Consider the following 27,596-nt stretch of genomic DNA (forward strand, 5'->3'; position numbering starts at 1 on the left):
GTTTACTTGGTCAGCGAGTTTTCGTTTCCACGCAGTGAGTTATGGTAGGATTCATACAATCTGTTCTGAAAATTGAGCGTGAATATCATAGTTTTCAACTAAATGGATAAATTTCGAACTATTTGTAAAGGTGTGTAGTTCCTGATTATGCCTGTTATTGTATAATTACTTGTATGTTTTACATCACTACTTATTTAGTTCAAGCTGTAATCTAGTAAAGAGAAACCCACACTAACGGAAGATTTTTGAAACACGTTTTGAAAAATAAAATCTAGTGATAAAGAATCGACATTTGTAGGTGATTCAGGAATGGTAAATATTATATCGGCTAATATTTATAGTAGAAGTTTGCTGTGAAAAAGAGAAAAATTTCGAAAACGTGCCTGGAATTCCTCGAAAACGGTTTTGGATCGAGTTGGAAAGTGCGGAATTGGAATCACTACGATCGAAAACTTTCTGCAAGAGTATTACAGTCTTCCACAAATTTGGGCAATATATTTGCACATTAGGGGGTTGGGGGTAAAGCATAGGGTATATTAAATACGTAAACTAACCATTGCTGTATTTAATATATGCTATGCTTTACCCCCCCCCCCTCCCCTAATGTGCAAATATATAATAACTCCATAACGGTGAGTTTGTGGTAGTTTTGCAAGAGAGAAGAGATGTTCAAAAGTCAAAATGCATCTATTAACAATAGTTTCATGACCCCAAACAATTGTTTCGGTAATACCAAGATTGACCGAAGTTCATTTTTACTTGAAATTCTTTCTTATGACCTTGGCTCCACTTTCTTTTGGCTCCCTAAGACTTAATTTTTTTACCCTGCATTTTATTTTAACCTAAATTACTTTCTAGCTCTAAAAAGCGGGGACTGACCTATATATTCTTCGAATAATTATTTTGATATAAGGCCATAGGGGATATGTTTCTGAATCTTCTAAAGCAACCCCATTTGTGAGCTATATTTGAGAGCTATCATTAACATGCTCTTAGCATCCTATTTTTAATTTGAAAGCTTATATTTTTATTTTTCAAAACCCTTTCCAGCTACTAATAAAATACCCTGTATTTTGGCTGCTCTACTTCTTAAATCTTCACTGTATTCACTGTCCTAACTTACGTTAGGACTAACTGAAAGTAAGGTGCAACATTGAAATTTAAAATGAACAGAAATTATTCCGTATATGAAAGGGGCTTTCCCCTCCTCAGTTTTGTTGTTATAGTTTTTTTACTGTTTTAAAAAGCAGGGTTGTGAGAAAGAGTAATAAAAAAAAACAAAAAAACGGGAGACAAATCAGTGCTACCGATACAAAAAAGGGATTTTCTTGTTATTCAAGCAAGGGGACTCTAATCTCTCTGTAAAAGGTTTTCAACAATGCTGACTCCAATGGTTCACTTTACATTTTAATCTGACACCATTTTTGGGGTTTCATGTTTTTTTTTCAAAATCACCATAAATTTCTTATCGCAATAAACTTTTACTTTTAAGACAAACCGAAATAATAGTTGCCATTCTAAATCAGTGTCAGATAAATTGTTTTTCAAAAGGCAGTTTCTTTTAAGAAACACGTTAAACAACTTTTTGGTTACTATGGGCTGTTGTTCGCTCTTTACTAGGTTCCAGCTACCGCTGCAACCATGATTCTCCCAAAGCCTTTGCTTTTTTTAGGACAAAAAAAAAGAAAAATAATTTAGGCAAAACCATCTTTATCTCGATTTTACTTTTCTTGCTGTACTTCATGATGGCACAATAGCTGTTTTTAAATATTTCAGCTGAGCTATTGAGCTATTTATCTTTCTTGCTGTACTTCATAACGGTACAGTAGCTCTGTTTAGATATTTCAGCTGAGCTATTGAGCTATTTTATTTTTCTTGCTGTACTTCATGATGGTACAGTAGCTGCGTATAGATATTTTAATGAGCTATTGAGCTATTTTATTTTTCTTGCTTTACTTCATGATGGCACAGTAGCTGCACTCAGATATTTTAGCTGAGCTATTGAGCTATTGAGCTACTTCATTTTTCTTGCTGTACTTCAATATGGTGCAGTAGCTGCGATTAGATATTTCAGCTGAGCTATTGAGCAATTAAGCTCTTTTATTTTTCTTGCTGTACTTCATGACGGTACAGGAGCTGCGTTTAGATATTTCAGCTGAGCTATTGAGCTATTTTATTTTTCTTGCTGTACTTCATGATGGTACAGTAGCTGCGTATAGATATTTCAGCTGAGCTATTGAGGTATTGAGCTATCTTATTTTCTTGCTGTACTTCATGATGGTACAGTAGCTGCGTTTTGATATTTCAGCTGAGCTATTGAGCTATTTTATTTTTCTTGCTGTACTTCATGACGGTACAGTAGCTGCGTATACATATTTCAGCTGAGTTATTGAGCTATTTTATTTTTCTTGCTGTACTTCATGATGGTACAGTAGCTGCGCTCAGATGTTTCAGCTGAGCTATTGAGCTATTTCATTTTACTTGCTGTACTTCAATATGGTGCAGTAGCTGCGTTTAGATATTTCAGCTGAGCTATTGAGCTCTTTTATTTTTCTGGCTGTACTTCATGACGGTACAGTAGCTGCGTTTAGATATTTCAGCTGAGCTATTGAGCTATTTTATTTTTCTTGCTATACTTCATGATGGTACAGTAGCTGCGTAGAGATATTTCAGCTGAGCTATTAAGGTATTGAGCTATCTTATTTTCTTGCTGTACTTCATGATGGTACAGTAGCTGCGTTTAGATATTTCAGCTGAGCTATTGATCTATCTTATTTTTTTTCTGTACTTCATGATGGTAGTAGCTGCGTATAGATATTTCTGCAGAGCTATTGAGCTATTGAGCTATTTTATTTTTCTTGCTGTATTTCATGATGGTACAGTAGCTGCGTTTAGATATTTCAGCTGAGCTATTGAGCTCTTTTATTTTTCTTGATGTACTTCATGATGGTACAGTAGCTGCGGTTAGATATTTCAGCAGAGCTATTGAGCTATTGAGCTATTGAGCTCTTTTATTTTTCTTGATGTACTTCATGATTGTACAGTAGCTGCGTTTAGATATTTCCGCTGAGGTATTGAGCTATTGAGCTATTTTATTTTTCTTGATGTACTTCTTGATGGTACAGTAGCTGCGTTTAGATATTTCAGCTGAGCTATTGAGAACGTATCCATGCTTAAAAAGTAAACAGGTAACTACCGAATCCCATGTTTCTAGTCATGCCGGTTCTGATGCAACTCCAACCATTTAACTCAGTTGTCATTCATTTCAACACCCATTTTTCCCAGTCCCCGTGTAACTCAACCCTCGTTCAATTCAAATCCTGTTAACTCAGCCCTCACTAAACTCAGTCCTCCTGCAATTCAAATGCCAATTTAACTAAGCTTTATTTAGCTGAGCCCCTGTTTAGCTCAGCCCTATCCAGCTCAACTTCAACGCAACTCAGCCCCTATTCAGTTTAACACCCTTTGACTCAACCTTAATTCAATATAACCCCAGCAACAGGTTAATTTATAATAAGTAGAGTTGAGTGGGATGGAAGTTTAGCTGCATGGGGTTGAGTTGAATGAGGGCTGATCTATATGAGGTTGTATACCGCAGGGTTTTGTTGAACGGGGGTTGAGTTATACACACCAGTTTTGCTGTTTATGTTTCAATGGACGGGATGAACTGACATGAAGTTTCCAGTTTTGCGTTTTGGCTTCTGCATCTGCTGTGTGTGAGCCGTTCCACGTCAAGAAAAAACTCTGATTGTGGCCCCAGTTGCCTCTCTATTTACGGATACGAGCAAACCGAAATGAATTCAGCCATTGAACCTGCAAAAAAAACTGTTTTTTGACACGGCGTGTCAGCATACGAGTACGGGGATCCCAGTTGGCCGATTATTTGGCGTTTTATCCACAAGACGCCCAATGAAACTGTGGCCTTAGGCCTTTGGCCTTAGGTTTGATGTGTACTACTACAAAAATATAACCCCACCACCACTCTGTAATATTATGAATTATCACTTTCACAAATCCTTGTGATTGGCAGTCAAATTTTGAAAGCCTAATTTCATATGGAAATTAAAGAAAAGCATGATTGAGGTAAGGGGGGATTGCAACTTCAAAAATTATAAAAATAAAAGTTTTATACAGAGCATAATAAGAAAAAATGTTTTTTACATTTTTGAGGAGGCATACGTCTAGAGATTTGCGAACTCACCTGTTAGTAACCCACAGTGTAAACTAATCACGAAAAGAAACTTCTGCAGCACCAATAGCACTAAAAACGAATTCACTTTGAGCCTGGCACGTACGCAGGGGGGCCCTCGGGCCCGCCCCCCACCCAAAATTATGTGAGATGTTTAATTTTCCCATGGTTTCTTCGGATCTTTCTTTATGAAGAATCTAGATACATGTGTGAAGCCTTTTTTGGGGGGATTTTACAGCATGCAATTATCCGGTCAAGTCACTGCCCAATTATTAACCCATTTTCTGTCTAACTTTTTACCCTCTTTGAAGTAATTAGCAATTGTAGGCTACTGTTATTTTTTTTTTGTAAAGAGAGTTTGCTTTCCACAGCAAAATAGAATTATCCTTGATATTAGGGCGTTTATCCCCCCATTTCAGGATAAAGTACAGCTTTTAATGGATCAATTTTAGAAACTATCATTTTTCATTAAAATATACGTTTTTGCATAGAAGAACTACCCCCCACAGCACCCATATTGCACTGTTAACCCTAAAATTTCCCTTTCAGTGGGATATAATAGATTAATCACTGGTTCTAAATCGCTATGAGCATAACCTGAGCCTAAAACGTACTTTCGAGGCTTCAGTCTTCTTCCCCTCATCCGCTACAATACTACGGATTAATGTTTATCTGTATTTTCCGATATACGTGCTTTTTGCATTACTAAATAAAAAAAGTGCTACTTTATATCTGCTGTTTCGAAGGTTTTGCCTTCCCCCCCCCCCCCCCGAAAAAATTCCTGCGTACGGGCCTGCTTTGAGCTGTTACTACTTTTTGCAAAAAGAAAACTTAACTAGATGTAACAAAAATTTGCAGACTCTATTCAAACTATGTGCAGAATAATCCTTTGCTGGTTCTGGGAGAAGGATATATTTGTTAAAACAAATAAAAACGAACCCAATAAAACTCGAAGGGGGGGAGGCACCTTTCAAAATTCATTCAGGTTGCACATTCTAAGCGTGGCAAAACTGTGCCAAGCGTGGCAGAGCTGTACGGCATATTTGACGTTCTGGGATTTACACCCCTTTAGGCCACTTAAAATGATCTATATGATCATTCATATGATCATATGAATCATATGAAGGCCTAAAGGGGCCTTCGTGGCCCCTTTAGGCCACGAAGGGATTTACGCCACTTAGCGGAAAGTTGGCACCCCTTTGACAAAACAATGCTGTGAAGTTCGGGAGGGGTGATACTCTTCGAATCTTTCTACCTCCTTTCACCATTAACTGACATGTAGATTCAACGGTATGTTGGCCAATAGCACCAGAACAAAGATTCAGTAATCGTTTTATAGAGATAATTATATTTAAACCAGTTTCTGTACCGAGGGTCAATGACAAGCTAAAACTTAGTCATTCTATCTAGCTTAAAAATCGTGAAACCAGTTTATGTAAATTAACCAAGTAAAATATAGCAGGGATTTTAATCTAGTTTTTTTTTTTATTATTTTGGCTTATTAACAAATTTTGGGCTTGGGCATGAGTTTCAACTTAAAAAATAAGAAATTTGGGCATGGGTCTCTTCTAGTATTCGAAAAAGAACGTTAGAGCAGCTAGACTGAGTTGCTGAAAAAAAAGGGAAAAAGAATACCAGTATTTTTAGGACCAATTTATAGAGTATAATTACTGAAATGGTTTATAATATTTATTATTATTGGTTATTTCGTTGATTTTGCCTTCTTCTTTTTCCCATTTATGAAGTTCAAGCTGCTTTTTATTGCTATAATATCTACTCTCTTTAAATGAGCAATGTTTTTTTTATGTATGTGTATTTTTTTCTAAAAGGGCTCAATATATTTTTTATTTGCACCCTGGCATTTTTTGGCCTAGAAATTTGACCTAGATAGGTCACGAGTTTGAAAAAATCCGCTGAGAGCCTTAATTTTGGAAAAAATTCATACGAGTGAAGTCATATTTATAAGTACATTTCAAGAGCATAAATTGCATAATTTCCACCCCAGGAGTGGTTGTATCATTTTTATCATCAATGACACATGTGAAGTTACCCAAGATGACGAACTGCTTTGTGGAAAATCTATGACACTTGCAAAATTATCAGAAATGATAGATTACTGAACAGCTAAAGAAAAAGACTTGGAACAAGAAACAGCAATAAATCACATTGAACTGCGAATGAAAATGTGACTTAAAACTAAACAATAACATGAGAATTATGCAATTATAGAATTTTGATGATTCAAAAAATTACGATTGAATAAGGAACGTATTAAGCAGGAAGGGGGAATTGAATTCACAACATACTTTCTTAATCCAACTGAAGCTGCTGACTTGTCACCCCATTACTTGAAACTAAAGAATAAAACAACAACTATGCCAATCCATATTTTAGATATTTCAGAGGGAAGAGGCATTAGAACACAGGATTTAGAATGGATTCGAACAACTAAATTAAAAGGTGTAGAGAAAAGTCGGAAGTAATAATGCACGAAAGTGAAGCACAAGCGAGATCTGAGGCTAGAAGACATTTGACAACCAGTAACATCATTGAATAGGAAATTAAATCTATGGTTAGAAGAGAAGCAACAGTGAGAATCCCAGCGAGTTCCAGAAGAAAACAAGTCCTCTAAAATGGATGAATCTTTGATGCATTAACAGGAAGGAGAAACTGAATTCACGCTAGTCTTTCTTAGCTCAATTGTTTTTGCTTATTTGACGCCTCATGACTTAAAACAAAAGAATAACGAATGTGCTTACTCCCTTTAAACAAGTGACTGGGTATATATGTAGAACATATTTAGTTAGAACTATATTCCATTTTACTATTTATCTCAGAGTGGTTGTTTCGAGCCTAACCTGACGTGGTGACGTCAAGGAAAAGTTGGGCACATTATGTGCAATTAGGAGACAAGTGGCAACAAGAATCAATATATACAAGCCTGCCGCGTGCCAAGTACTGCGACCTGGCCTCAAAATCGGCCACATATTTTTTTTTAATTTCTTAAAAGCGGCATATTGACATTTCTGGCCACAAAAACGATCTAAATAGGTCACAACTTTACGCAAAAATTTGTATTTTTCCAGGGTGGATTTATCGAACCTATGGTGAAGCTATGACTTCAGTAAGAAGTTCTCATTGTCAGCAGTTAGATGACAAGCGAAAATGAGAATCAATATATACAAGCCTGCCGTGTAGCAATGCTGGCGCTCGGCGGCAAATTCGCCGTGCTCTCGGTACTTGTTATTGTATTACTATTATATTTGTTATGGGAGGACTCAAAAAACTCACAAAACATCGTGAGTCGAGGCTCACGTTACAAAGGGCGATTGCCTCAAAACCCGTTTATTCACAAGGCTTTTGGTGCCCTCTTAAGCGTGGTAATTTGAGATTTGGCTTGCCTATAGTTGTTCCCTTTGCAAAAGAGCCTTCCTTGGTAGTCTCAAGGTTTCCACCATTGTTTTTTGCCCATACCAAGAACCCCACACACCAGTCTTAGAGTAACTTGGGCAGGCAACATTGGAGTGGTGGGTGATCCACCACTTTTCAGCCATCAGTGGCAAGTGGCAGAGGTTTTCAGAAGTCAAAAGAAGTTCAGGACGATCCTCTGAATCGGTACTAAAAAGAGATCTTTTTTTCTCCCACCTTGAATTGCTTCTTAAGAGATTATTTTTTTGCCATGGTCAACGCTTAAGATGTCAGTTAATCTTTGTAGCTCTGAAACATTTCTGATACAAAGATACTTGACTGTATATATACCTTGGCTGTGACAGTAGCTAGACCCAAAGACTACATACATCGTGACACCCAGCAACGGAGTGATGCATTTTCTGTCTCCTATCGGTTCAAAAATCACGTTCAGACGCTGCTGGATCAGGTGGAACCCCATCCAGAAAACAGATCTGAAACTAAGTTCGGCTACATCAAGTCGCAGTCCCTGAAACCCAGAATTTATTTTGGCACTGATAGCCATTAAACTGACAGGACAAGCAGACAGGGTATATTTTAAAAACGAAGTATATTTTAAACTTTTTCTATTTTATCTATATAAATCTTAAGAAAAATCCAAAATTACAAAAACTTTCAGGAACAAATATTATTATATTTTTAAAAGAAATAATCTAGTTTCATCAGTCTAATACGCACAAAAGTTTTACCATACCTTCTTCTTTCTAAACTTATTCACTTAAAATAACAGAGATAAAGTTTTTGATCTTTGGAATATTTTTGAACAAAATGGCTATCTTTAAATTTTGACTTGATGAGTTTGAGATAAAAGGGTGTAGATGTGGGTCTAGTTGCCTTTCGATCACTTTTGACTCTTAAAATGAACACTAGAACCTGGAACTTTCGACTTTCAATCAAGTGAGCCCCTTTCGAAGTTTATACGACTACCCCTTACGAAGTGGCTCTAGGAAAAAATACATTAAAATGCATCGAAGTCTTAAGGCTCTTTACTACCGGCGACTACAGGTGACGCGTTGTCTCTGACTTCACAGGCTTGGTATGCTGTCTTTAATAGCCTATCCTCTTCCAGGTATAATAATTTCCCCCATTACCTAACTATACTAACAATTCTATTTACTTTTCACAAATCAACCCAAAATTGTCCTTTAAAATTAACCAATTAAACTTATCAATTATACCTAACATTTCCTAAAAAAGTAACTGAATCTTTGCTTAACTGAATGCTTAACTGAAGATCGACAGAGCTACCCACTGCTAATCAACCATTGATGGCCATTGATTATCAACCATATGATGGATTCTTCCATCCTAAATACGAAAAGTTATTTAGTATTAAATTCAGCCTATGACGGCTGAATTTAATATTAAATTCTTCGTTGCTTACTAAATTACTAAATTGCTTACTAAATTACGTTGCTTATTAAATTACTTCGTTGTTACTCATGGGCCGATTCTAAGAGCATTTGCAGCTTTACGTTACTTTTTACTGTTTTAAAAAGTAGAGTTGAGAGGAAGAGTCAAACTTTAGCATAAAGAGTGGGGCGTTGAGGAGGGAACAGGCCCTTTCATATACGGAGTAATTTCCGTTCGTTTAAGTTTTAATGTCGCTTCTTACTTTCAGTTAAGAAAAACTTGTTTTTTTTTATTAAATTTTACTGTAATACTTGCTCTTTTCCTGTGAGAGACTATCTTTTTGTTAAGAAAAAAGAGTTTTTTCATCAACAATAAACATAACAAAACAGCTTATTTAGGTGAATAATCACACCACTAGTCCTATATATAAATCAACTTATGAAAGGGGACGACAATTAAACACAAAAAACAAAACAAGGTACGACAAATAATCAAATAAAAAACCATTTGGTACCTCCCACAATCAATCCATCAAACCGAAAAATTAAATAATGATTTAAACACTGAAAAATGTCAACCACTCCTCTCGTATAATTCTTGCATTCATCATAAAAAAACCTCCTTGGGCCTATCCTTTCAACTATTTTCTAGTGGCTTCTAGCCTAAGCTTGGTTGCTTCCATGCTCTAAAATGTCTTTGCAATTTGTTGATCGACGCAGATAAATCCGGTGGTACTCTAGCGCTTGGAGCATACGATTTTAGTAAAGCATTTGATTCGTTGTTGCATCCCCAAGCAATGAATGACCTTTTGAACCGTGGTGTATTGCTAGACTTAGTTGGACCTCTTCTGTACCTCTACCGCTATAAGAAAGCAAAAATATGTATACCTGGAAGCAATTTGCTGACTGATGGGTATATACCAATTCATATCGGGGTTAAGCAGGGTGCGATTACTTCTCCCACGATTTATAATAATGCAACGCTTCCAGCTCAGTGACAACTTTCTTCGTGCTGGATATATAAAGGTGCTGATATGTCGATATTATGTTATGCAAAAGACATTTTTAATATTAGTAGGACTACCAGTGGGCTAGAAAAATGTTTTTTTGAGATATGTAAAAACTACAGTGATATTGGGCTTTCCCTAAATACTGGAAAATGTGATGTTTTGATTTTTAATGAATTAGATGCGACAAGATCAGATGATACATCTATAGATCCGAATGGTACAGAAGTAAAGCCTTGTGTCAATTTGAATTATCTTGGCCTTCCTATTGGAAAAAAAATCTGAAGAAAACTAGGCTATTGATGCTAGAAAGTATGGAAACTGAAATCCGTCGTGCTTATGGTACAATTGTTAGTTCTGTTTCATTTGAATAGAGTCCATCTTCCGAGGATTTACAATAGTGTCATCCTGCCCCATATTCTGTATTTAGTACCGTTTTACCCTATATTTAATGAATCTGACCATCTTAGGATGAAGCGCGTTTTCTTCAAATTCGTTAAGTTTCTGTTGCAAGTTCCTCCGTGGATCCGCAACTCCTATTTGATGAAAAAAATATAGCTTGTCTTATCCGTGTGCCAAGTTAGCTGAACTGAATGTACACATGTGCAATAAGCAAACCGGCCATGAATGGTAAAATGTTGCTTTTTGACATGGAATTATTTTTCTTTTTATCTTAGGATGTAATTACGATATGTTGTTTCTTTCTTTTTTCTTCTTTTTCTTTTATGTACTCCATCACTTCATTATTTTGTATGATGGGTTATAAATAAATACATACATACATATATAATACCAAAACCATCCAATGTACGTAAGACGTAAGACGTAATGCACGTAAGATATATTATCAGTTCCACTTACGATCTTTATTTGTCCTCTCGAATGTCCTGGAATTCCACAGTGTCATTGTTGACGTATCTGATGATATGTCAAAAAGTGACTATTTACATTTAGAATTTTGTATGAAGTTGTTTATTCCACAAATTCGTCAAAAGCCTCAGTGGTTTTGGAAGATGCATTGGGATAATATTGATATACCACTATTTCAAAGCGTTTTGGATTCTATGCTACCTAAAAACAAAAGTCCTTTTCACCTTCTTTCTTTAACGCTGTATGGCAGCAGTCTGGATCTAGATTGTTATTTTGGTGAGATTAATCATTCACTTAAAGTAGGTGCCTCAGCGGCAGTACTATCTGAGAGAATTAGGATTGGTGCACGGAAAAAGGGCTGGAGCGATGGCCATGTGCTACAACTTGCAAAGAACAGTCTCAAGTTTTGGTTTTACATCTGGTGGATCGTGATCGTCCCTGGTATGGTTTATTTTTTAGAATCCTTAAATCGACTAAAAAGAGTACCGGAAAGCTGTCCTGGTCTTCAAGAGACGGCAAGTATCTATTCTGTCTCGTGATATCCGAAATAGTCTATTTCTAACTACTTCTAGCTATTTCTTAGGCATTTGATTCGATCCTGCACTCACTAGCTATTTCAGCACTTTTGAGGAGTGGGCTGTACCCATTTATTTGTACCTCTCTGTGGCAATGATATCAAAACTTCTATACGTGTCTGCGTCGAAAATATTTATAGCAGCCGACTTTCTGTTTGTCGCGGAGCAAAACAGGGCTCAGTTTTGAGACCTGAAATATTTAACAATGCCATCTGCTCTGCAACCCGCAGAATACCGCATTTTCTTGTCGAGCAATCCATCGACACAAGTCATATATCATACGCGGATGACATTCTTCTGCTGTATGACAACTTGAAATCACTGCAGGCTGCCGTGGATAGCCTTTATGCCGGGTTTTCCGACATAATCTGACATAAGAAGCTGTTAGTCGCTTCTGCTAAAACTGAATTTATCTTTATTTGGTTGTCATCATCCTCCTGATTCAAAAATTCAAGTTGGCTGTGACTCAATTTTAGCCACTGCGTCTCTCAAGTACCTTGGACTTGCTTTATGGACCCCGATTCAAGCAACACTGTCACTAACAGTAAATGTGCCGAGAGAAAAGTTGAGAAAGTCCTATGGACTTCTTTCTAGAATTAAAGGCCAATTTAACAAAAAACGCTTGGTCGGCTTTTTAACTCGTTTTTTGCTCCCCATGTGTTTTTTCTGGTGCCGTTATGGAAGTTTTTTCCTACGTAAGAACGTCAACGAATTTGATCTGCCTTTTAAAATTTTGTTAGTATTTTCTACATGTTCCTATTGGGTCTCGTAACAGTTATATCTCCAAATGTTACAAAGTTTTTCAGATGTTTGATAAGATAGATGTATTAGGAGGCAGATTCAGAGAGCGATCTGAATCAGTTGGGTAGTATTAATCGTTTTTGAGTCATTGTTAGTGTATTCTTTAGTGTTTGCGAAAATAGGTACTTTTATTATGTATGTTTCTTTGTCCATACTCCTCTGAGTGCAATTTGTATGTATAGAGGGCTCAAATAAATTATTATTATTATTATTATTATTATTATTATTATTATTATTATTATTATTATTATTATTATTATTATTATTATTACTATTAGTATTATTATTATTATTATTATTATTATTCTTATATCCTGTTCAACGCTTTTATACCCATTAAATTTATTAAAAAGAAAAATCACACTTTTCTTCCTCTAATATTGACCGTTTATCTTCTTCAGAGGAAGTACTGGATTGAGGAGGTACATATAAAGAACAAAATAACATTTAGACGTTGATAATCGATTGTCTGTAAGTTCATTTGTTTGTGTAAAAGCAATGAAAGACTGCTAGTTTTAAGGACTTAAATAACTACGCTATTAAAAGTTACATTTATTTTTATTAATTAACTTCTGGTTAAAAAGGGATTGTGGTGTTGGCATCTTCCTACAGGATTTCGTACCATGCTTTAATCTATGCAATATAAAAACACACTTTTGTCACAAGTTGTTCTAGAGATTGGCCAAAACTAAGCGAGGAGTTGCCAACTTCTTGGAGTGGTTTACCATATTTTGATTTATACATATAAAGAAAAATGCAACATGATTTCTTAGATCACCCTAGCGGAAGGGGTGGGTGTAGCAAAATCGACGCTTTTTCCTGATAGACTTTGTGACCTCTCTAAAAAAGCAGATATAAAACATAAGCTCAATAGCTAGAGGGAATATGGCAAGTCCAATCAATGCCAAACTGGGAAGATTACAGAACGAATGGCTCAAATCTGTCCACAGGGTTTGGCTCAGAGCCAAAACGTCATTGCCTGCTGCCCTAGTCTGTCCACCCCTGACCCTGAAATATCTTCAATATACTCTTGTTTTCGTTCGTAATTAGTGACCCAATAGTTCAAGTGTAGATTAAGAAGATTAAGTAGTAGATTAAGTTTTATGGTATGTTTGGTATGGTATGATATATGGTATCGTGTATATGTTTGGTATATGGTCTGTGTAAGTCAAAGGTATATTAAGTTTTATGGTATGTTTTTGGATCAAAGATTCTTCAATTGTAAAGGTTTATAACAGATAATTTGCTTTATGCATTGTTGTACAAAATAAAAGGAATTAACATGTTATTTTTGCAGGATTTTTTCAAATTAAGAACCTGGAACATGTTTCCCGCAAGGCCCTGACGTTAATTTTGATCATCGCCATTGCCTCTGCCACTGTAATATACTATCACACAGACAAAGGTAAAGATAGCTTTTTTGGGTGAAATAAATTTCATGTTCTCTTCATTCATAATTGTTGTGGGATTTTCCACTAGTGTTTTACCATTAAGACGTGCAATTGAATTATGATAATCAATAGGAAAATTTTCTAAAATCAAAATAAGCTGTTTTAATACTGAATAACTAAAAGAACTAAAATACTTTTACCTTGCCGAACATAAAAAAATACTGTATAAGAAAAAACTTAAATATGAAAAATCTTTCTTTATCTCAGAAAAGTTGAGATTTTCTAGCTCAAGCGACTGTTCAGATTAACAGAAGTTCCATCCGTTTTCGAAGGTCGTTTTGGGGTCACTTCTTTCACCACTCTATTAATTTAGCTCCTAGATGGTTATTATTACTTGCCTTGGGAAGCCTTCTTTTAGGATTTATCTACATTTCAGGATGAAATTTTTGTTATAATTTTAAGAATACATCCTTCCCCTTACTTCATGAATATTTAATATAAAAAAGATAATTGCTACGCAAAAGAAACTTCCGCTTTGGACCTTTGTTTGACTTGTCTTTCCAGATTTGTGCGATCGGCTTTGAGCTTGGGAGATAGAACACAACAATTAAAAATGTAACACAACACCAGACAAGCTATTAAAAAGTATCAAATTATTTCTGTTTTAACAATTATCTGCGAGATATTGCCACAAACAAGCTCAATTTTTTCCTCTAGATGTGCCTAATCTACCTGTGATCCAACTTCCTTTATTTTTTACCTTTTGCCTTGGTTGTAGCAATAGCCGCAATCTAGTAAAGAACGAACCAAGACACAAAGTAACCACCAACTTAACAACCTGTTAGATAACACTTTCTATTGAGAGAAAATCGTCACTTGTAGCTGATTCAGGGTAGGTAACAAATATTTTAATTGATCTTTATAGTAAAGTGTTATTTTGAAAACACGTTTTCGGGGTTTTTAACAAATAGCTTGAACCCACTCGAAAATAGCGTTGGACAAAAAATAAATGTGCACCATTGAAACTGCCGTTGGCCAAAATTCCATATTCAGCCCCCCCCCTATAATACCACTAATACTAATAACTCGCCGCAACACAAAGCCGCCTGAGGCCAACACAACTTAGGAAGCTTCTCCTTATTCCCAATTTATTCAAATCATCTCTTTTTACACCTCCCAGGAAGTTCCCATCTTCTTTAAATATTTTTTATAACGTCCTCTCGCCCCAGAAGAGGACGACATGCTTTCTGTTTACCTCTAGACGACTGGCCGAAAAGGATAATCTCGACAATCTGTCATGCATCATCTGCACGACGTGCCATAGCCATATCAACATTTCTTTCATTATAGCCCTAGACAATGGGACTGAACCACATTTTTCGTACAGCTTACTGTTTGAAATACGATCAGTCAGCTGACTACCCAAATTAATCCGTAGACAATTTCCCTTGAAAACACCTAGCAAATCTTCATCCGCTTTTCGGAGCTCCCATTCTTCAGAGCCATATTTGACCACTGTCATCACTGTAGCTTCTAGTATTCTAATCTTGGTCTGCAGACTTATCTTCTTATTCTTCCAAACTTTTTTTTAACTGTGAAAAAACACTCTGAGCTTTGGCTATTCTACTTTTAACATCTTCATTGCTCCCACCGTTTTTATTAATAATACTCCCAAGGTAAGTGAAGCTGCCCGCCTGATCAATCTTTTCGTTACCTAACGTCACCTATTCATTTTTACTTATTCCTAGCCTTAATAACTTAGTCTCCTTGAAATTCATTTTCAAACTTATTCTAGTACCTTGAACTCACAAAACCTCTAAAAGTTTATTCATTTTGCTCACACTTTCATCTATGATGCTTAAATCATCAGCATAATCTAAGTCCAGGAGAGTTTTTCCTTCCCGTTTGATTCCGTGGTCTCCCATTGTTTGTCCTGTGGTCCTTAAGACAAAGTCCATCAAAATGATCCATTTAAGGGGGATTGAACTCAACCCTGCTTCTACTGATTTAATACAAAGCTAGCTGCTAACCTCACTTCCTACCTTAACCACAGCAGTGCTATTCTCGTACATAAATCTAATCACTTTAATATATTTGTCTGGTATACAATACAAGGATAAGACCTTTGCTAAACCTCTTCTATTAATAAAATCGAACACTTGCTCATAATATATAAAACTGAGGACTAAAAGTGTTTGACAACTCAGGAACTTCTCTATTATTAGCCAAAGAGTAAAATTTGGTTGGCACATCCTCTACCTTTTCTAAACCCGCACCGTTCTTTTCTTAAATCTTTGTTTACAGCATCTCTCAGTCTAGAAAGTATCATATTACTAAGTAATTTGCTACCTAAATAATAGTTTGTACTTTACCTAAGAATAATAGTTTCCACTTTACTGAAAAAAATAAAATTTTAGTATATGTACTTTTATCAAATAGTTCGTGGTAAGGAACTGTAGTAAGGAGCGACCTGGCTCAATAGTAAAACAAACTCTAAAAAACGGAATTTCGATGCTAAAAGATATATCAAAAGAATCGGATTTTTATACTGATATCAAATATATAAATTTTATCAAATTTAGTCTTTGTCATCAAAAGTTACGAGCCTGAGAAATTTTGCCTTATTTTGGAAAATAGGGGGAGACACCCTCTAAAAGTCATAGGATCGTAACAAAATCACACCATCGCATTCAGTGTATCAGAGAACCATATAGAAAAAATTTAGAGGTCCAATATATAAAATGTGGGATTTCGTATTTTTTGCCAGAAGCCTAATCACGGGTGCGTGTTTATTTGTTTTTTTTTTTCTTTTTCCCAGGGGTCATCGTATTGACCAAGTGGTCCTAGAGTGATGCAAGAGGGCTCATTCTAACGAAAATGAAAAGTTCTAGTGCCCTTTTTAAGTGACCAAAAAAATTGGAGAGCACCTAGGCCCCCTCCCACGCTCATTTTTTCCCAAAGTCAACGGATCAAAATTTTGAGATAGCCATTTTGTTCCGCATAGTCGAAAACCATAATAACTATGTCTTTGGGGATGATTTACCCCCCACAGTCCGTGGGGGAGGGGCTGCAATTTACTAGCTTTGACCAATGTTTACATACAGTAATGGTTATTGGGAAGTGTACCGACGTTTTCGGGGGGATTTTTTTGTTTGGGTGTGGGGCTCAGGGGAGGGGGCTATATGGGAGTATCTTTCCTTGGAGGAATATTTCATGGGGGAAGGGAAATTCAATGAGAAGGGCGCAGGATTTTCTAGCATTACTATTAAAAAAAAAATGAAAATATAAACACGAAAAAAAATTTTTCAGTTGAAAGTAAGGAGAAGCATTAAAACTTAAAACGAATAGAGATTATTATGCATATGAGGGGTTCTAAAAATACTTTAGCATAAAGAGCGAGGTATTTAGAAGGAGATAAATACTTCGCTCTTTATGCTAAATTATTTTTAGTAATTTCAACTATTTATTCTACGGCCTTTCTGATTCAGGGGTCATTCTTAAAGAGTTGGGACAAAACTTAAGATTTAGTGTGAAGAGAGAGGTATTAACGAGGGGACAAACCCCCTCATATATATATAATCAAAAATATAAGAATATAAAGTTTGTTATGTAAGTTAATTCTGAAGTTACATAAATTTCCACTAATAAATACGTTCATTAAAAATTAAAAGTTCTAGTTGCCTTTATAAGTAACCGAAAAATTGGAGGGCAACTAGGCCTCCTTCCCCACCCCTTATTTCCCAAAATCGTCAGATCAAAACTAAGAGAAAGCCATTTAGCCAAAAAAAGAATGAACATGCAAATTTCATTTTAATAATTTTATGTACGAAGAGCCAAAATCAGACATGCATTAATTCAAAAACTTTCAGAAATTAAATATAAAAAAAAAGGTTTTTTGAAATGAAAGTAAGGAGCGACATTAAAACTTAAAACGAACAGAAATTCCTCCTTATATGAAAGGGGCTTTTCCTCCTTGACACCCCGCTCCTTGCGCTAAAGTTTGATTCTTTCTCGCAACTCTACCTTTTAAAAGAATAAAAAACTTTAGCGTAAAGAGCGGGGTGTCGAGGAGGAAAACCCCCTTTCATATAAGGAGTATTTTATTATATATATATATATATATATATATATATATATATATATATATATATATATATATATATATATATATATATATATATCTATATATATATCTATATATATATATATATATATATATATATATATATATATATATATATATATATATATATATATATATATATATATATATATATATATATATTCTTTTTAATAATTTATGTACGGAGAGCCAAAATAAAATTCTCTGCAGGGGGAATGGATTCCGACCGAGGGAATTTTTTGTATTAAAGTGAATGTGATTTCCATGTTTTTTTTCTGACTTTTTGCATTTGCAATAAAAATGGATTAATTAGGTAATTTATATAAATGTAGGTAAAGGACAACTTTCATTCAATCTGGGAGTAAGTCTATTGTACCTTTCCAGGCCCTTTTTAGTTGCTCTCCCCCTCAATACTGATCAAAAGTTTGAGATAGCCATTTGGTTCAATTGGTGCCTCCAAGGACGAGATGACCACCATATACCCTGTGACAAGTCCTGTAAGTTATGCCAGTTTTCGGCTGTTTACGTCTAGGTTTTGCTAAAAGAAAAGGGGGCATTTTTAATCCTGCGTCAAACAGTTCCTGGTAACGAACTGTAGTAAGGAGCGACCCGGCTCAATAGTAAACGAAACTCTAAAAAAGGGAATTTCGATGCTAAAAGATATATAAAAAGAATCGGATTTTTATACTGATATCAAATATATAAGTTTTATCAAATTTAGTCTTTGTCATCAAAAGTTACGAGCCTGAGAAAATTTGCCTTATTTTAGAAAATAGGGGAAAACATCCCCTAAAGTTCGTTGAATCGTAACGAAAATCACACCATCGCATTCAGCGTATCAGAGAACCCTAAAGAAAAAAAATTCAAGGTCCAATCTACAAAAATGTGGGATTTCGTATTTTTTGCCAGAAAACAAAATCACGGGTGCGTGTTTATTTGTTTATTTGTTTTTTTCTTTTTCCCAGGGGTCATCGTATCGACCAAGTGGTCCTAGAGTTTGGCAAGAGGGCTCATTCTAACGGAAATGAAAAGTCCTAGTGCCCTTTTTAAGTGACCGAAAAAATTGGAGGGCACCTAGGCCCCCTCCCACGCTCATTTTTCCCCAAAGTCAACGGATCAAAATTTTGAGATAGCCATTTTGTTCTGCATAGTCCAAAACCATAATAACTATGTCTTTGGGGACGACTTATCACCCACAGTACCGGGGGGACGGGCTGCAATTTACTAACTTTGACCGATGTTTACATACAGTAATGGTTATTGGGAAGTGTACTGACGTTTTCAGGTTTTTTTTTTTGTTTGGGTGTGGGGTTCAGGGGAGGGAGCTATATGGGAGGATCTTTCCTTGGAGGAATATTTCATGGGGGAAGAGAAATTCAATGAAAAGGGTGCAGGATTTTCTAGCATTACTATTAAAAAAAAACAACAATGAAAATATAAACATGAAAAAGTTTTTTCAATTGAAAGTAAGGAGAAGCATTAAAACGTAAAACGAACAGAGATTATTACGCATATGAGGGGTTCTAAAATACTTTAGCATAAAGAGCGAGGTATTTAGAAGGAGATAAATACTTCGCTCTTTATGCTTAATTATTTTTAGTAATTTCAACTATTTATTCTACGGCCTTTCTGATTCAGGGGTCATTCTTAAAGAATTGGGACAAAACTTAAGATTTAGTGTGAAGAGCGAGGTATTAACGAGGGGACAAACCCCCTCATATATATAATCAAAAATATAAGAATATAGAAGCTTGTTACGTAAGTTAATTCTTAAGTTACCTATATTTTTTACTAATAAAAACGTTCGTTAAAAATTAATAGTTCTAGTTGTCTTTATAAGTAAACGAAAAATTTGGGGGCAACTAGGCCTCCTTCCCCACCCCTTATTTCTCAAAATCGTCTGATCAAAACTAAGAGAAAGCCATTTAGCCAAAAAAAGAATTAATAACAAATTCCATTTTCATAATTTATGCACGGAGAGCCAAAATCAGACATGCATTAATTCAAAAACTCTCAGAAATTAAATAAAAAAAAACAAGTTTTTTGAAATAAAAGTAAGGAGCGACATTAAAACTTAAAACGAACAGAAATTACTCCTTATATGAAAGGGACTTTTCCTTCTCGACACCCCGCTCCTTGCGCTAAAGTTTGATTCTTTCTCGCAACTCTACTTTTTAAAACAATAAAAAACTTTAGCGTAAAGAGCGGGTTGTCGAGGAGGAAAAGCCCCGTTCATATAAGGAGTAATTTCTCTTCGTTTTAAGTTTTAATATCGCTCCTTACTTTCATTTCAAAAAACTTGTTTTTTTTATTTAATGTCGAAAAAGAATAAAAATGTTAAAGTAAAACTTTGAGGGAATGTTGAGCTAAATCAAGGGACACTATGTACATCCAGAATAAAAAAAAGTGGGCATCTGCAATATCTCAGGAATGGAAGGCTACTCAGTTGAAAATTCCAGTGAATGTTGATGGATTCATGAACTAAACCATAAGACGCAATATAAACCCAGAGGTCAATAGGGCGCATCTTCAAAATTTCGAGAACAGATAAGGGCATCGATTTGAAACTTACAGGAAGTTTTGAGGGGCATGGTGAATCAGGAGTGGCCAAGGGTATTTAGTTGGAACTTTCCGGGAATGTCCGATGAGGATGTAGAACAAAGCCAAAAGACTCTGTGCGTCCAGGATGCTAAAGTGCTAATGCGAATGCTGAGGGGGTGTTGAATTAAGTCGAAACACCTGGATGCGGACTTAAAACTTCAAGACCTTCAAATTCAAAATGAACAGAAAATCACTACAAACAGAAGAAAGGCTAACGTCCCCTAGACCTTCTGAAGGTGAGAGCGTCGTTTCTGTCGTGAAAACTAACTACGTCTAATTTTTTTCTTTTGTATTATTAATAAATTCCAGAAACTTCCTGGAATAAATATCATTTATATCAAACAATCCATCCACTTTTAATAGTTTTTTTTTCAGTAATCCTGGTTGATATGCTGATTTCGTCTGTTTTTTCTTATAGTCAAAGAAACATGTATTGCTCGACATAAAAACTTTTTGCACTAATTTGATGATGATACTTTTGGAAGGTTTAGATGTGTTAGCTCCACTCCTCTACGTGGTGATTTTATTCGTCAATGTTTAACTTTATCTTTCATTGTAATTTCAGTTCACTTTGAGTTGGAATTATTAATTAATGAAGACCTCTGTTCATTTTAGCTTCAAAGTTTTATTTTACTTTATTTCTGCTCATCTTTTGTTTTTAATGCAGCTCTTTTACGTCTCTTTGAAAAACTTTTTTTTATCTAAAAACCTTTTAAAAATAAATTTGCAGTTACAGATGTGTCCTTGCATCGTTATAATATGGAAGAAAAGATTATTAAACATCGAAAGAGCGAACACAAGAATAGTGAGGAAAAAACAAGCAAAACATTAGAGTTTTTTGCCGAATCTACCCCTATACATACCGCCACCTTAAGCAAAGCAAGTCCACGTGCTGAGAGAGCTACAGCCGATCTCAAAAGAGTCAAAGACGTTTGTGAGAAGTATAAAGGCACTGAATATGATGAAGCTCCTGCTAATGTGGGACACTGGCATTCAAGCGTGGATGATGAGCACAAACTTATTTATTATTATATTCCAAAGGTAATTTAAGGCACCAATGTATCTCAAATCTTTTTGTGAAGTAACTGCTTTAAACCAACACTGTATTGTTTTCAGTAATGCTTTATTTAACTTGATTTTGCTTTCATAGGTACTATCAGTTTACTTTAAGTTTTATTTTACTTTTTGCTAACTTATTCGAAATCATTACTTTTTTTGCTTAGGTTAGGTTTTTTCAATCAATCAATCAATCTATTTATTCAACAAATAAATTTACAACAAAAACACTTCAACATAGACTCCCCGGTAAGGCTCTATGGCCAGGAAAAAACACAGGAGAGAAACAAAAATGAAACAAAAATAAACAAAAAAAAGAAGAGTATTTTGAGCGTAAAACCATTCAGAGGTTTAACAAAAAAAAAAGAGAAAAATGCCCTGAATTAGAGAAAACAAGTAGAAATGTTAACGAAAGACAAAAACATCCTTTACAATAAACATTTCTAACCCAGGCTAGGGTCACCCATACCCCCCCCCCCAAAAAAATATAAACATAAGATATCAGGACATTAAAATATTTATATCATTACATTAAAACGTTTAAAATATTATTTTTTTACGGAGATTTCCGATTGGAATGAGTATTAATATTACAAATATAATTTAGTATCATTAAAAGATATGAAAGCAAGTTAAGGGGGATGCTGAACTAAATCAAAACGCTTCGATACATACTTATTACTCCAAGACCTTCAAACCTAAACGAACCAAAATTACCACAATAATGGAATGAAACCCTAGTGATACCTAATTTAAAACTCCATTCTTTCTTTGCCCAGGAATTTGTCATCTAATGAAAGAATTTTTTTTTTAATTGAACATATTCTTTTTACTTTATTTATTAGTTATTTCTTCAACATTGAAAATATTTGTAAAAGTTGGTCCTTAAAGTCAATTTTGGACCTTTAACCAGGTAAAGCTTTGATTCTAGGAGAAATAGAAAAAACGATTTATTCAGGTGATATATTTATGTAATTCAGATGAAGAATTAAAATAAATACAGGTTTATTATTTTGTAGCATATTTATCATTGAATTGTCGCAAAGTGATAGATAGTTCAAATGTTGTTCAAATAAACTGACTTATGATATTTCCCTAAATTTATAGAAGTCTGAAAACTAATGTTTTACTGAAAACTGATCTTACTAGATGTGTTAAAAAATTATTTTCTGCCGGAAACTTATTTTCTCATCTTAAACGTGTTTTGTTGCGTCGATTTGTGTTTTCAGGAAAGTGCTAGCTTGTCCACCATTAATTTATACGATTTGCCCCATAAAACAAGCGGTTAATGAGTATTATATAATTACATATTAATATATCCGGCTAATTAGAACAAAAGGAATTTATGGGTAACTACAATTTGGCTATTATATATTAAAAATGATTTCTTGGCTCCCCAGTTTGAAGATGCATGCTGACTGTAAAATTCAAGGGAGACCACCCCAGCGCCAAAGTCTAAATATAAGTGAAAATACTATAAAGGAGCGGGGATATTGTAAAATTAATTTGTTCTTTCTACATTTTTGATTAGCATTTCCGAAATTTGCACGTTTTAAATTATGCAAAATTGGAAATTAAGTTGTATAGTTATGCTAATAGAAATTATTTATAACAATAGATAATAAATTAAAAGTGTACTTAGTTATTTACAATTTTTTTTAGACTGGTTGCACACTTTGGAAGGCAATATTTGGTATTTTAACCAATCAATCAAATGAAACAGACGCAGCAAACATTACCCCATACGACATTCATTTTAGAATGAAATACACCAACCTCTATGGGCTGACACCAGAAGAAAGAAATAGAAAACTGAGCTCCTACTTTGTATTTGTGGTGGTCCGTCATCCTTTTGAGCGTCTTGTGTCAGGGTATATGAATAAGTTAGGTGAGCCAGGTGAACCGTATTTTCAAAATACGTATGGTGCTCCTATTATAGAAAAATACAGATTTGGCGCAACCCCTGAAGAGATTAAGAGCGGGAAACCAACATTTTCTGAATTTATTAATTATCTTACAGATCCAGAAATGGTGAGAACATACAACATTGACAGTCACTGGGCGCAGTACTATAAACTAAGTCATCCTTGTTTTGTGAGGTTTGATTATATTGTTAGATTTGAGCATATGAAGGAAGACACACAGCATATATTAGAGTTGAAAAATTTAACTAATTTAGTTGAGTTTACCTATAAAGAGCCAAAGACTTCTAACGAAAAATTAAAAGAGTATATGCAGCAGCTGACAATTAACCAAATATATAAACTATATGAAGCATATAAATTTGATTTTGAACTGTTTGGTTATGATTTTGACATACGTAGTTACATTTAGAAGTTATTTATATTCATGGATTGGAAAGCCCTGAGACATTCATTACATTTTTATACCACAGTAAATGGTAAAACTTTTTCAGTCATGACTGGCTTTGTTTTAGATCTTGTGGGTTTTCCAAATACCCACCCTGAAAAACTTAAGGGTGAATGAGGGGAGTGCTTAGCTGTATATTTATCCTGCAATGAGGTTTTGTTTGAAGTAGTAGTAATAGTGTTACTACTATTAAATGTCTTTCGAGTTCTGTTATTATAATTGCTTTTACTGCATCTAATATGTGACTCCTTAGCTGAAACCGATAAATTAAAAGAAATGTATTTATTTTTTTTATTAAAATTGCTGAAGCTCTTGGGATTTTTTCCATTGAAACATTAGAAAAATATACAGCAGTATAATTATAAATTGACTTTAAATTGACTATAAATTGAATTTTCGGTGGTTTTGACTCAAATGAAATCAGTGCCATCTTTTTCTTGTTTCAGATTACGGTTTTCAATGAACCAAAAGCTTCATTATTACCAATGAATGGGTAGGAGGTAGTTACCTCCTGTGTTACGAAATGGACAGACACTTTCAAGAAACTAAACTCTCATAACTATTAAATCCGGCTAAATTTTTCTTTTAAAGAAAGTTTCATTCAATATTAACAGACCCTGTTTTACGCTGAGCCATACAGGTTGAGAAATTGTCTCAATTAGTTTAAATATCTCCAATACGCGGATTGTCCAATAGGCTAGCATATAGATTTTATCTCAAGCTATCTTAGTTAGTTTGAGCAAGACTACTTGTTGACTTGGCTAAACGAAATTTCTTTGTTGAGCATCCGTATTTTTCAAATTTGAAATATTTGTCAAAAACACGCTGCCTTCTGTATAAAAAAGTCAACTTATTGTTCGAATGTGTGCGATTTTGGAGCTTAAAAAAAACTACGTTTGTTAAAGCCTATGGCTAAAATGTTGCCATCCGAAAAGCGATATTGTATCTTCTACTTTTAGTTTTCCACATATTTTCGTTTTATGTCCAGAAGAGTCTATTTAATTTCTTATACATAAAAAGGAAATAAAAGATAAGGGCTTATTCTAGAGCATGTAAAGAACGGCTAGGATATTGGGATGAATCTTTGAAGGAATATTGAGAGGTATGCTGAACTCAATCAAAAGCAAAATGTGCATCCATTTTGTCAAAATAACGTTTTTTCCACACCACACCAAGCAAAGAGAGCAGAATGATATGTATTCAATAGTTGGTACTGCGCAACGCTGTATTGTTTACACTATATAGGTCGGATATTTAGAATAAAAAGTTGACACAGTAAGAAGCAACTGTGTTTGACTCTGCGAAAAGTAAATTTTAACATTCTCGGATGGCCCAAAATGCTCGTTGAATATTGAAAGCTTTATTGATTTTTATACGTTATACTTTTTATATTTTATACGTTTTATTGATTTTTATACGTTTCTATACGTTATTTGTGCATTTAAGGAAGTAGCAGTTATATCATCAATCTAAAAACGTGATAGCTCCTTTCCTGTTTAACAAAAGGCAGAAATTTAAAGAAGAAGAATCTGTCCATGCTAAACAACTGTATTTGTTGCTTCGTAGACCGTTTTTCCAGCCTAGTTAAACCTAAGAACTAACTAGTCACTAATTATCGATTACTAGTCACTAATTATTGATAAAACTATGTTGAGGAACCCAATACCTTTTGGTTTTCTTTAGAATAAATGTACGAAGTTTGTGCGTGGAATGTTGATAGAATTTTTAGGAGTGTTCATGGCTGAGAACTGAAATTTATATTAAATGTTTGATTTCCAGTATTATTTTGCTATTAAATTATAAAATATATTACACACAGAAAAAACTTTCAGCTTAGCTAAAACCTTATGAAGAATGAAATAATGGGAGAATGAAATAATGAAGAATACTGAAGAATTATGAAGAATGAAATAATGAAGAATGGGAATCAGGCAACAGAGTCTCTTCAATATGACATCGTACACCAGAAAAAAACCTTTGTAAAAGATATGTGTTTTCTTTCAGTTGCAGTTGCAGTGTTGTCAATAGATAACACTTAGAGCATTAAGTTAAAATTTCCAGGGCATGTTGAGAGGTATGTTGAATTAACAAAAAGGCATTATGTGCATACTAATACAACTGTTATACTGCTACTACAGTTGCTGCTACTGCGACTACTACTAGTAGTATTACTGAAGATAACGGTATTAAGGTGAAACTTTCAGAGCATGTTCAGGGGGATGTTGAACTAATTAAAAGGCACTATGTGCATGTTACTACTGCTGCTACTATTAATGCTAGTGAACTTTCAGGGCAAGTTGAAGGGGATGTCGAACTAAAAATACATTATATGTATGCTACTACCTCTGTTACTATTAGATTTACTACTACTTCGGCTACTACTACTACCATTACTGAGGCTAAGAATATGAAGGTAAAACTTTCAGGGCAAGTTGAGGGGGAGGTTAAACTAATTAAAAGGTAATATGTGCATATTACCATTTACTACTGCTACTACTATGTATTTTTCAGGGAATGTTGAGGGGGATGCTGAAAACTAATGGTATAAGTTGGAAGTTTTAGCGAACGCTGAGGAGAAGCCTCAACTAAATCGAAAAACACTATGGGGATACCGGTTATCAAATGGGCTAGCAGCTTATCAAACATTCACCAGTGAATGTCCAAAACACCATTTTCTCTCCTTGGATTTAGTCTGCGCTGCCAAACAACTTTTTCAATTTAATGCAAGGCTTCATTATGACAGGTCAGGTTAAATTAGGTTTGTTTAAGTTAGGTTGGACTAGATTAGGCTTGGTTTTTAACCAAATTTCTAATATTTGTAACCAAATTTAGCTTAACCTAATCTTACCTGACATGGTATTCACGTAATGGTAAGACAGCAAACCTTATTGATTATGTTATTGTAAACAGAAGACTAGCAGGATCAATACAAGATACTAGGGTGTATATGAGTGCTTTTATTGAAGTTTAAAGTAAAGATCACCATATAGTAGTGTCTAAGGTTAATTTAAAGCTGAAATTTCGAAAGGGTAACTACCTCCCGGAAAGTTATGATGTTGGTAGACTCCAGGATGAAAATTTGAGAAAAAAATTCCAGGAACAGTTGAATGCTAAAGTTGAGAGTTTAAAATTTGACAATGTGGAAGATGGATGGAATAATTTCAGAAAAACAATTTGTGAAGTTGCTGATGGTGTCTTAGGGAAGAGTGCTAAGACTGCAACTAGGAATATTAGTGAAAAAGCTTTAGGTTTTTTAGAGAGTAGAAGGGGTTTGTGTAAGAATTATCTGAGTGATAGGTCGTATGAAAACAAAAGGAATGTAAGGAAAGTGGAGAAAGCATTAAAATATGAATTAAGGAGAGTGAAGTGGAGGCCATGGATAAAATTGCTGAGGATCTGGAAGATGTGGCTAGACGGCATTATAGTAAAATATTATACTGGCATGTCAATAAATTGAAAGGGAGTAGCCGATCCGGACTAGTCCCAGTTAAAGATAAAAATGGGGCCACAATTAGTGATAAGGAAAAGGTTAAAGAAAGATGGGTGGAACATTTTGGGAATATGCTAAACCGAGATTCAGTTGCAGGAAAAGATATAGATGAAAATGAAAAAGTTTGTGATACTTTGCATGTGAAGGAAGATTTGTTTAGGGAGGAAGAATTAGCGACAGTACTAAAAGGATTATGAACATGATTTTTGAAAAAGGGGAAGTGCCCCTTAAGGAAAACCTTAATTAAACCACTGTATAAGAATGGTGACAAGAGTGAGTGTCGTAATTATGGAGGCATTAGTC

At 34.8% G+C, this 27,596-nt stretch overlaps 1 protein-coding gene and 1 long non-coding RNA gene across 4 annotated transcripts in view; both read left to right on the plus strand.

Moving 5' to 3' along the window:
- LOC136032333 (carbohydrate sulfotransferase 11-like) lies at positions 1-25,615 on the plus strand. Of its 3 annotated transcripts, XM_065712651.1 has the most exons (5): positions 113-130; positions 13,560-13,667; positions 18,161-18,273; positions 21,108-21,418; positions 23,096-25,615. In XM_065712651.1, the coding sequence occupies exons 4-5, from the start codon at positions 21,137-21,139 to the stop codon at positions 23,765-23,767; spliced, it is 954 nt and encodes a 317-aa protein (XP_065568723.1). In that variant the 5' UTR covers positions 113-130; positions 13,560-13,667; positions 18,161-18,273; positions 21,108-21,136; the 3' UTR covers positions 23,768-25,615. The 3 variants fall into 3 exon arrangements, with proteins under 3 accessions (XP_065568720.1, XP_065568722.1, XP_065568723.1); XM_065712648.1 differs by lacking the exon at positions 18,161-18,273 and having other exon boundaries at positions 1-130; XM_065712650.1 differs by lacking the exon at positions 18,161-18,273 and having other exon boundaries at positions 1-130; positions 21,114-21,418.
- LOC136032340 (uncharacterized) overlaps positions 1-27,596 on the plus strand; it is a 513,312-nt gene that overhangs the window by 434,874 nt on the left and 50,842 nt on the right. The window lies entirely within an intron of this gene.

Source organism: Artemia franciscana, chromosome 10, assembly GCF_032884065.1.
Source record: "Artemia franciscana chromosome 10, ASM3288406v1, whole genome shotgun sequence".
Classification (NCBI taxonomy): Eukaryota; Metazoa; Arthropoda; class Branchiopoda; order Anostraca; family Artemiidae; genus Artemia; species Artemia franciscana.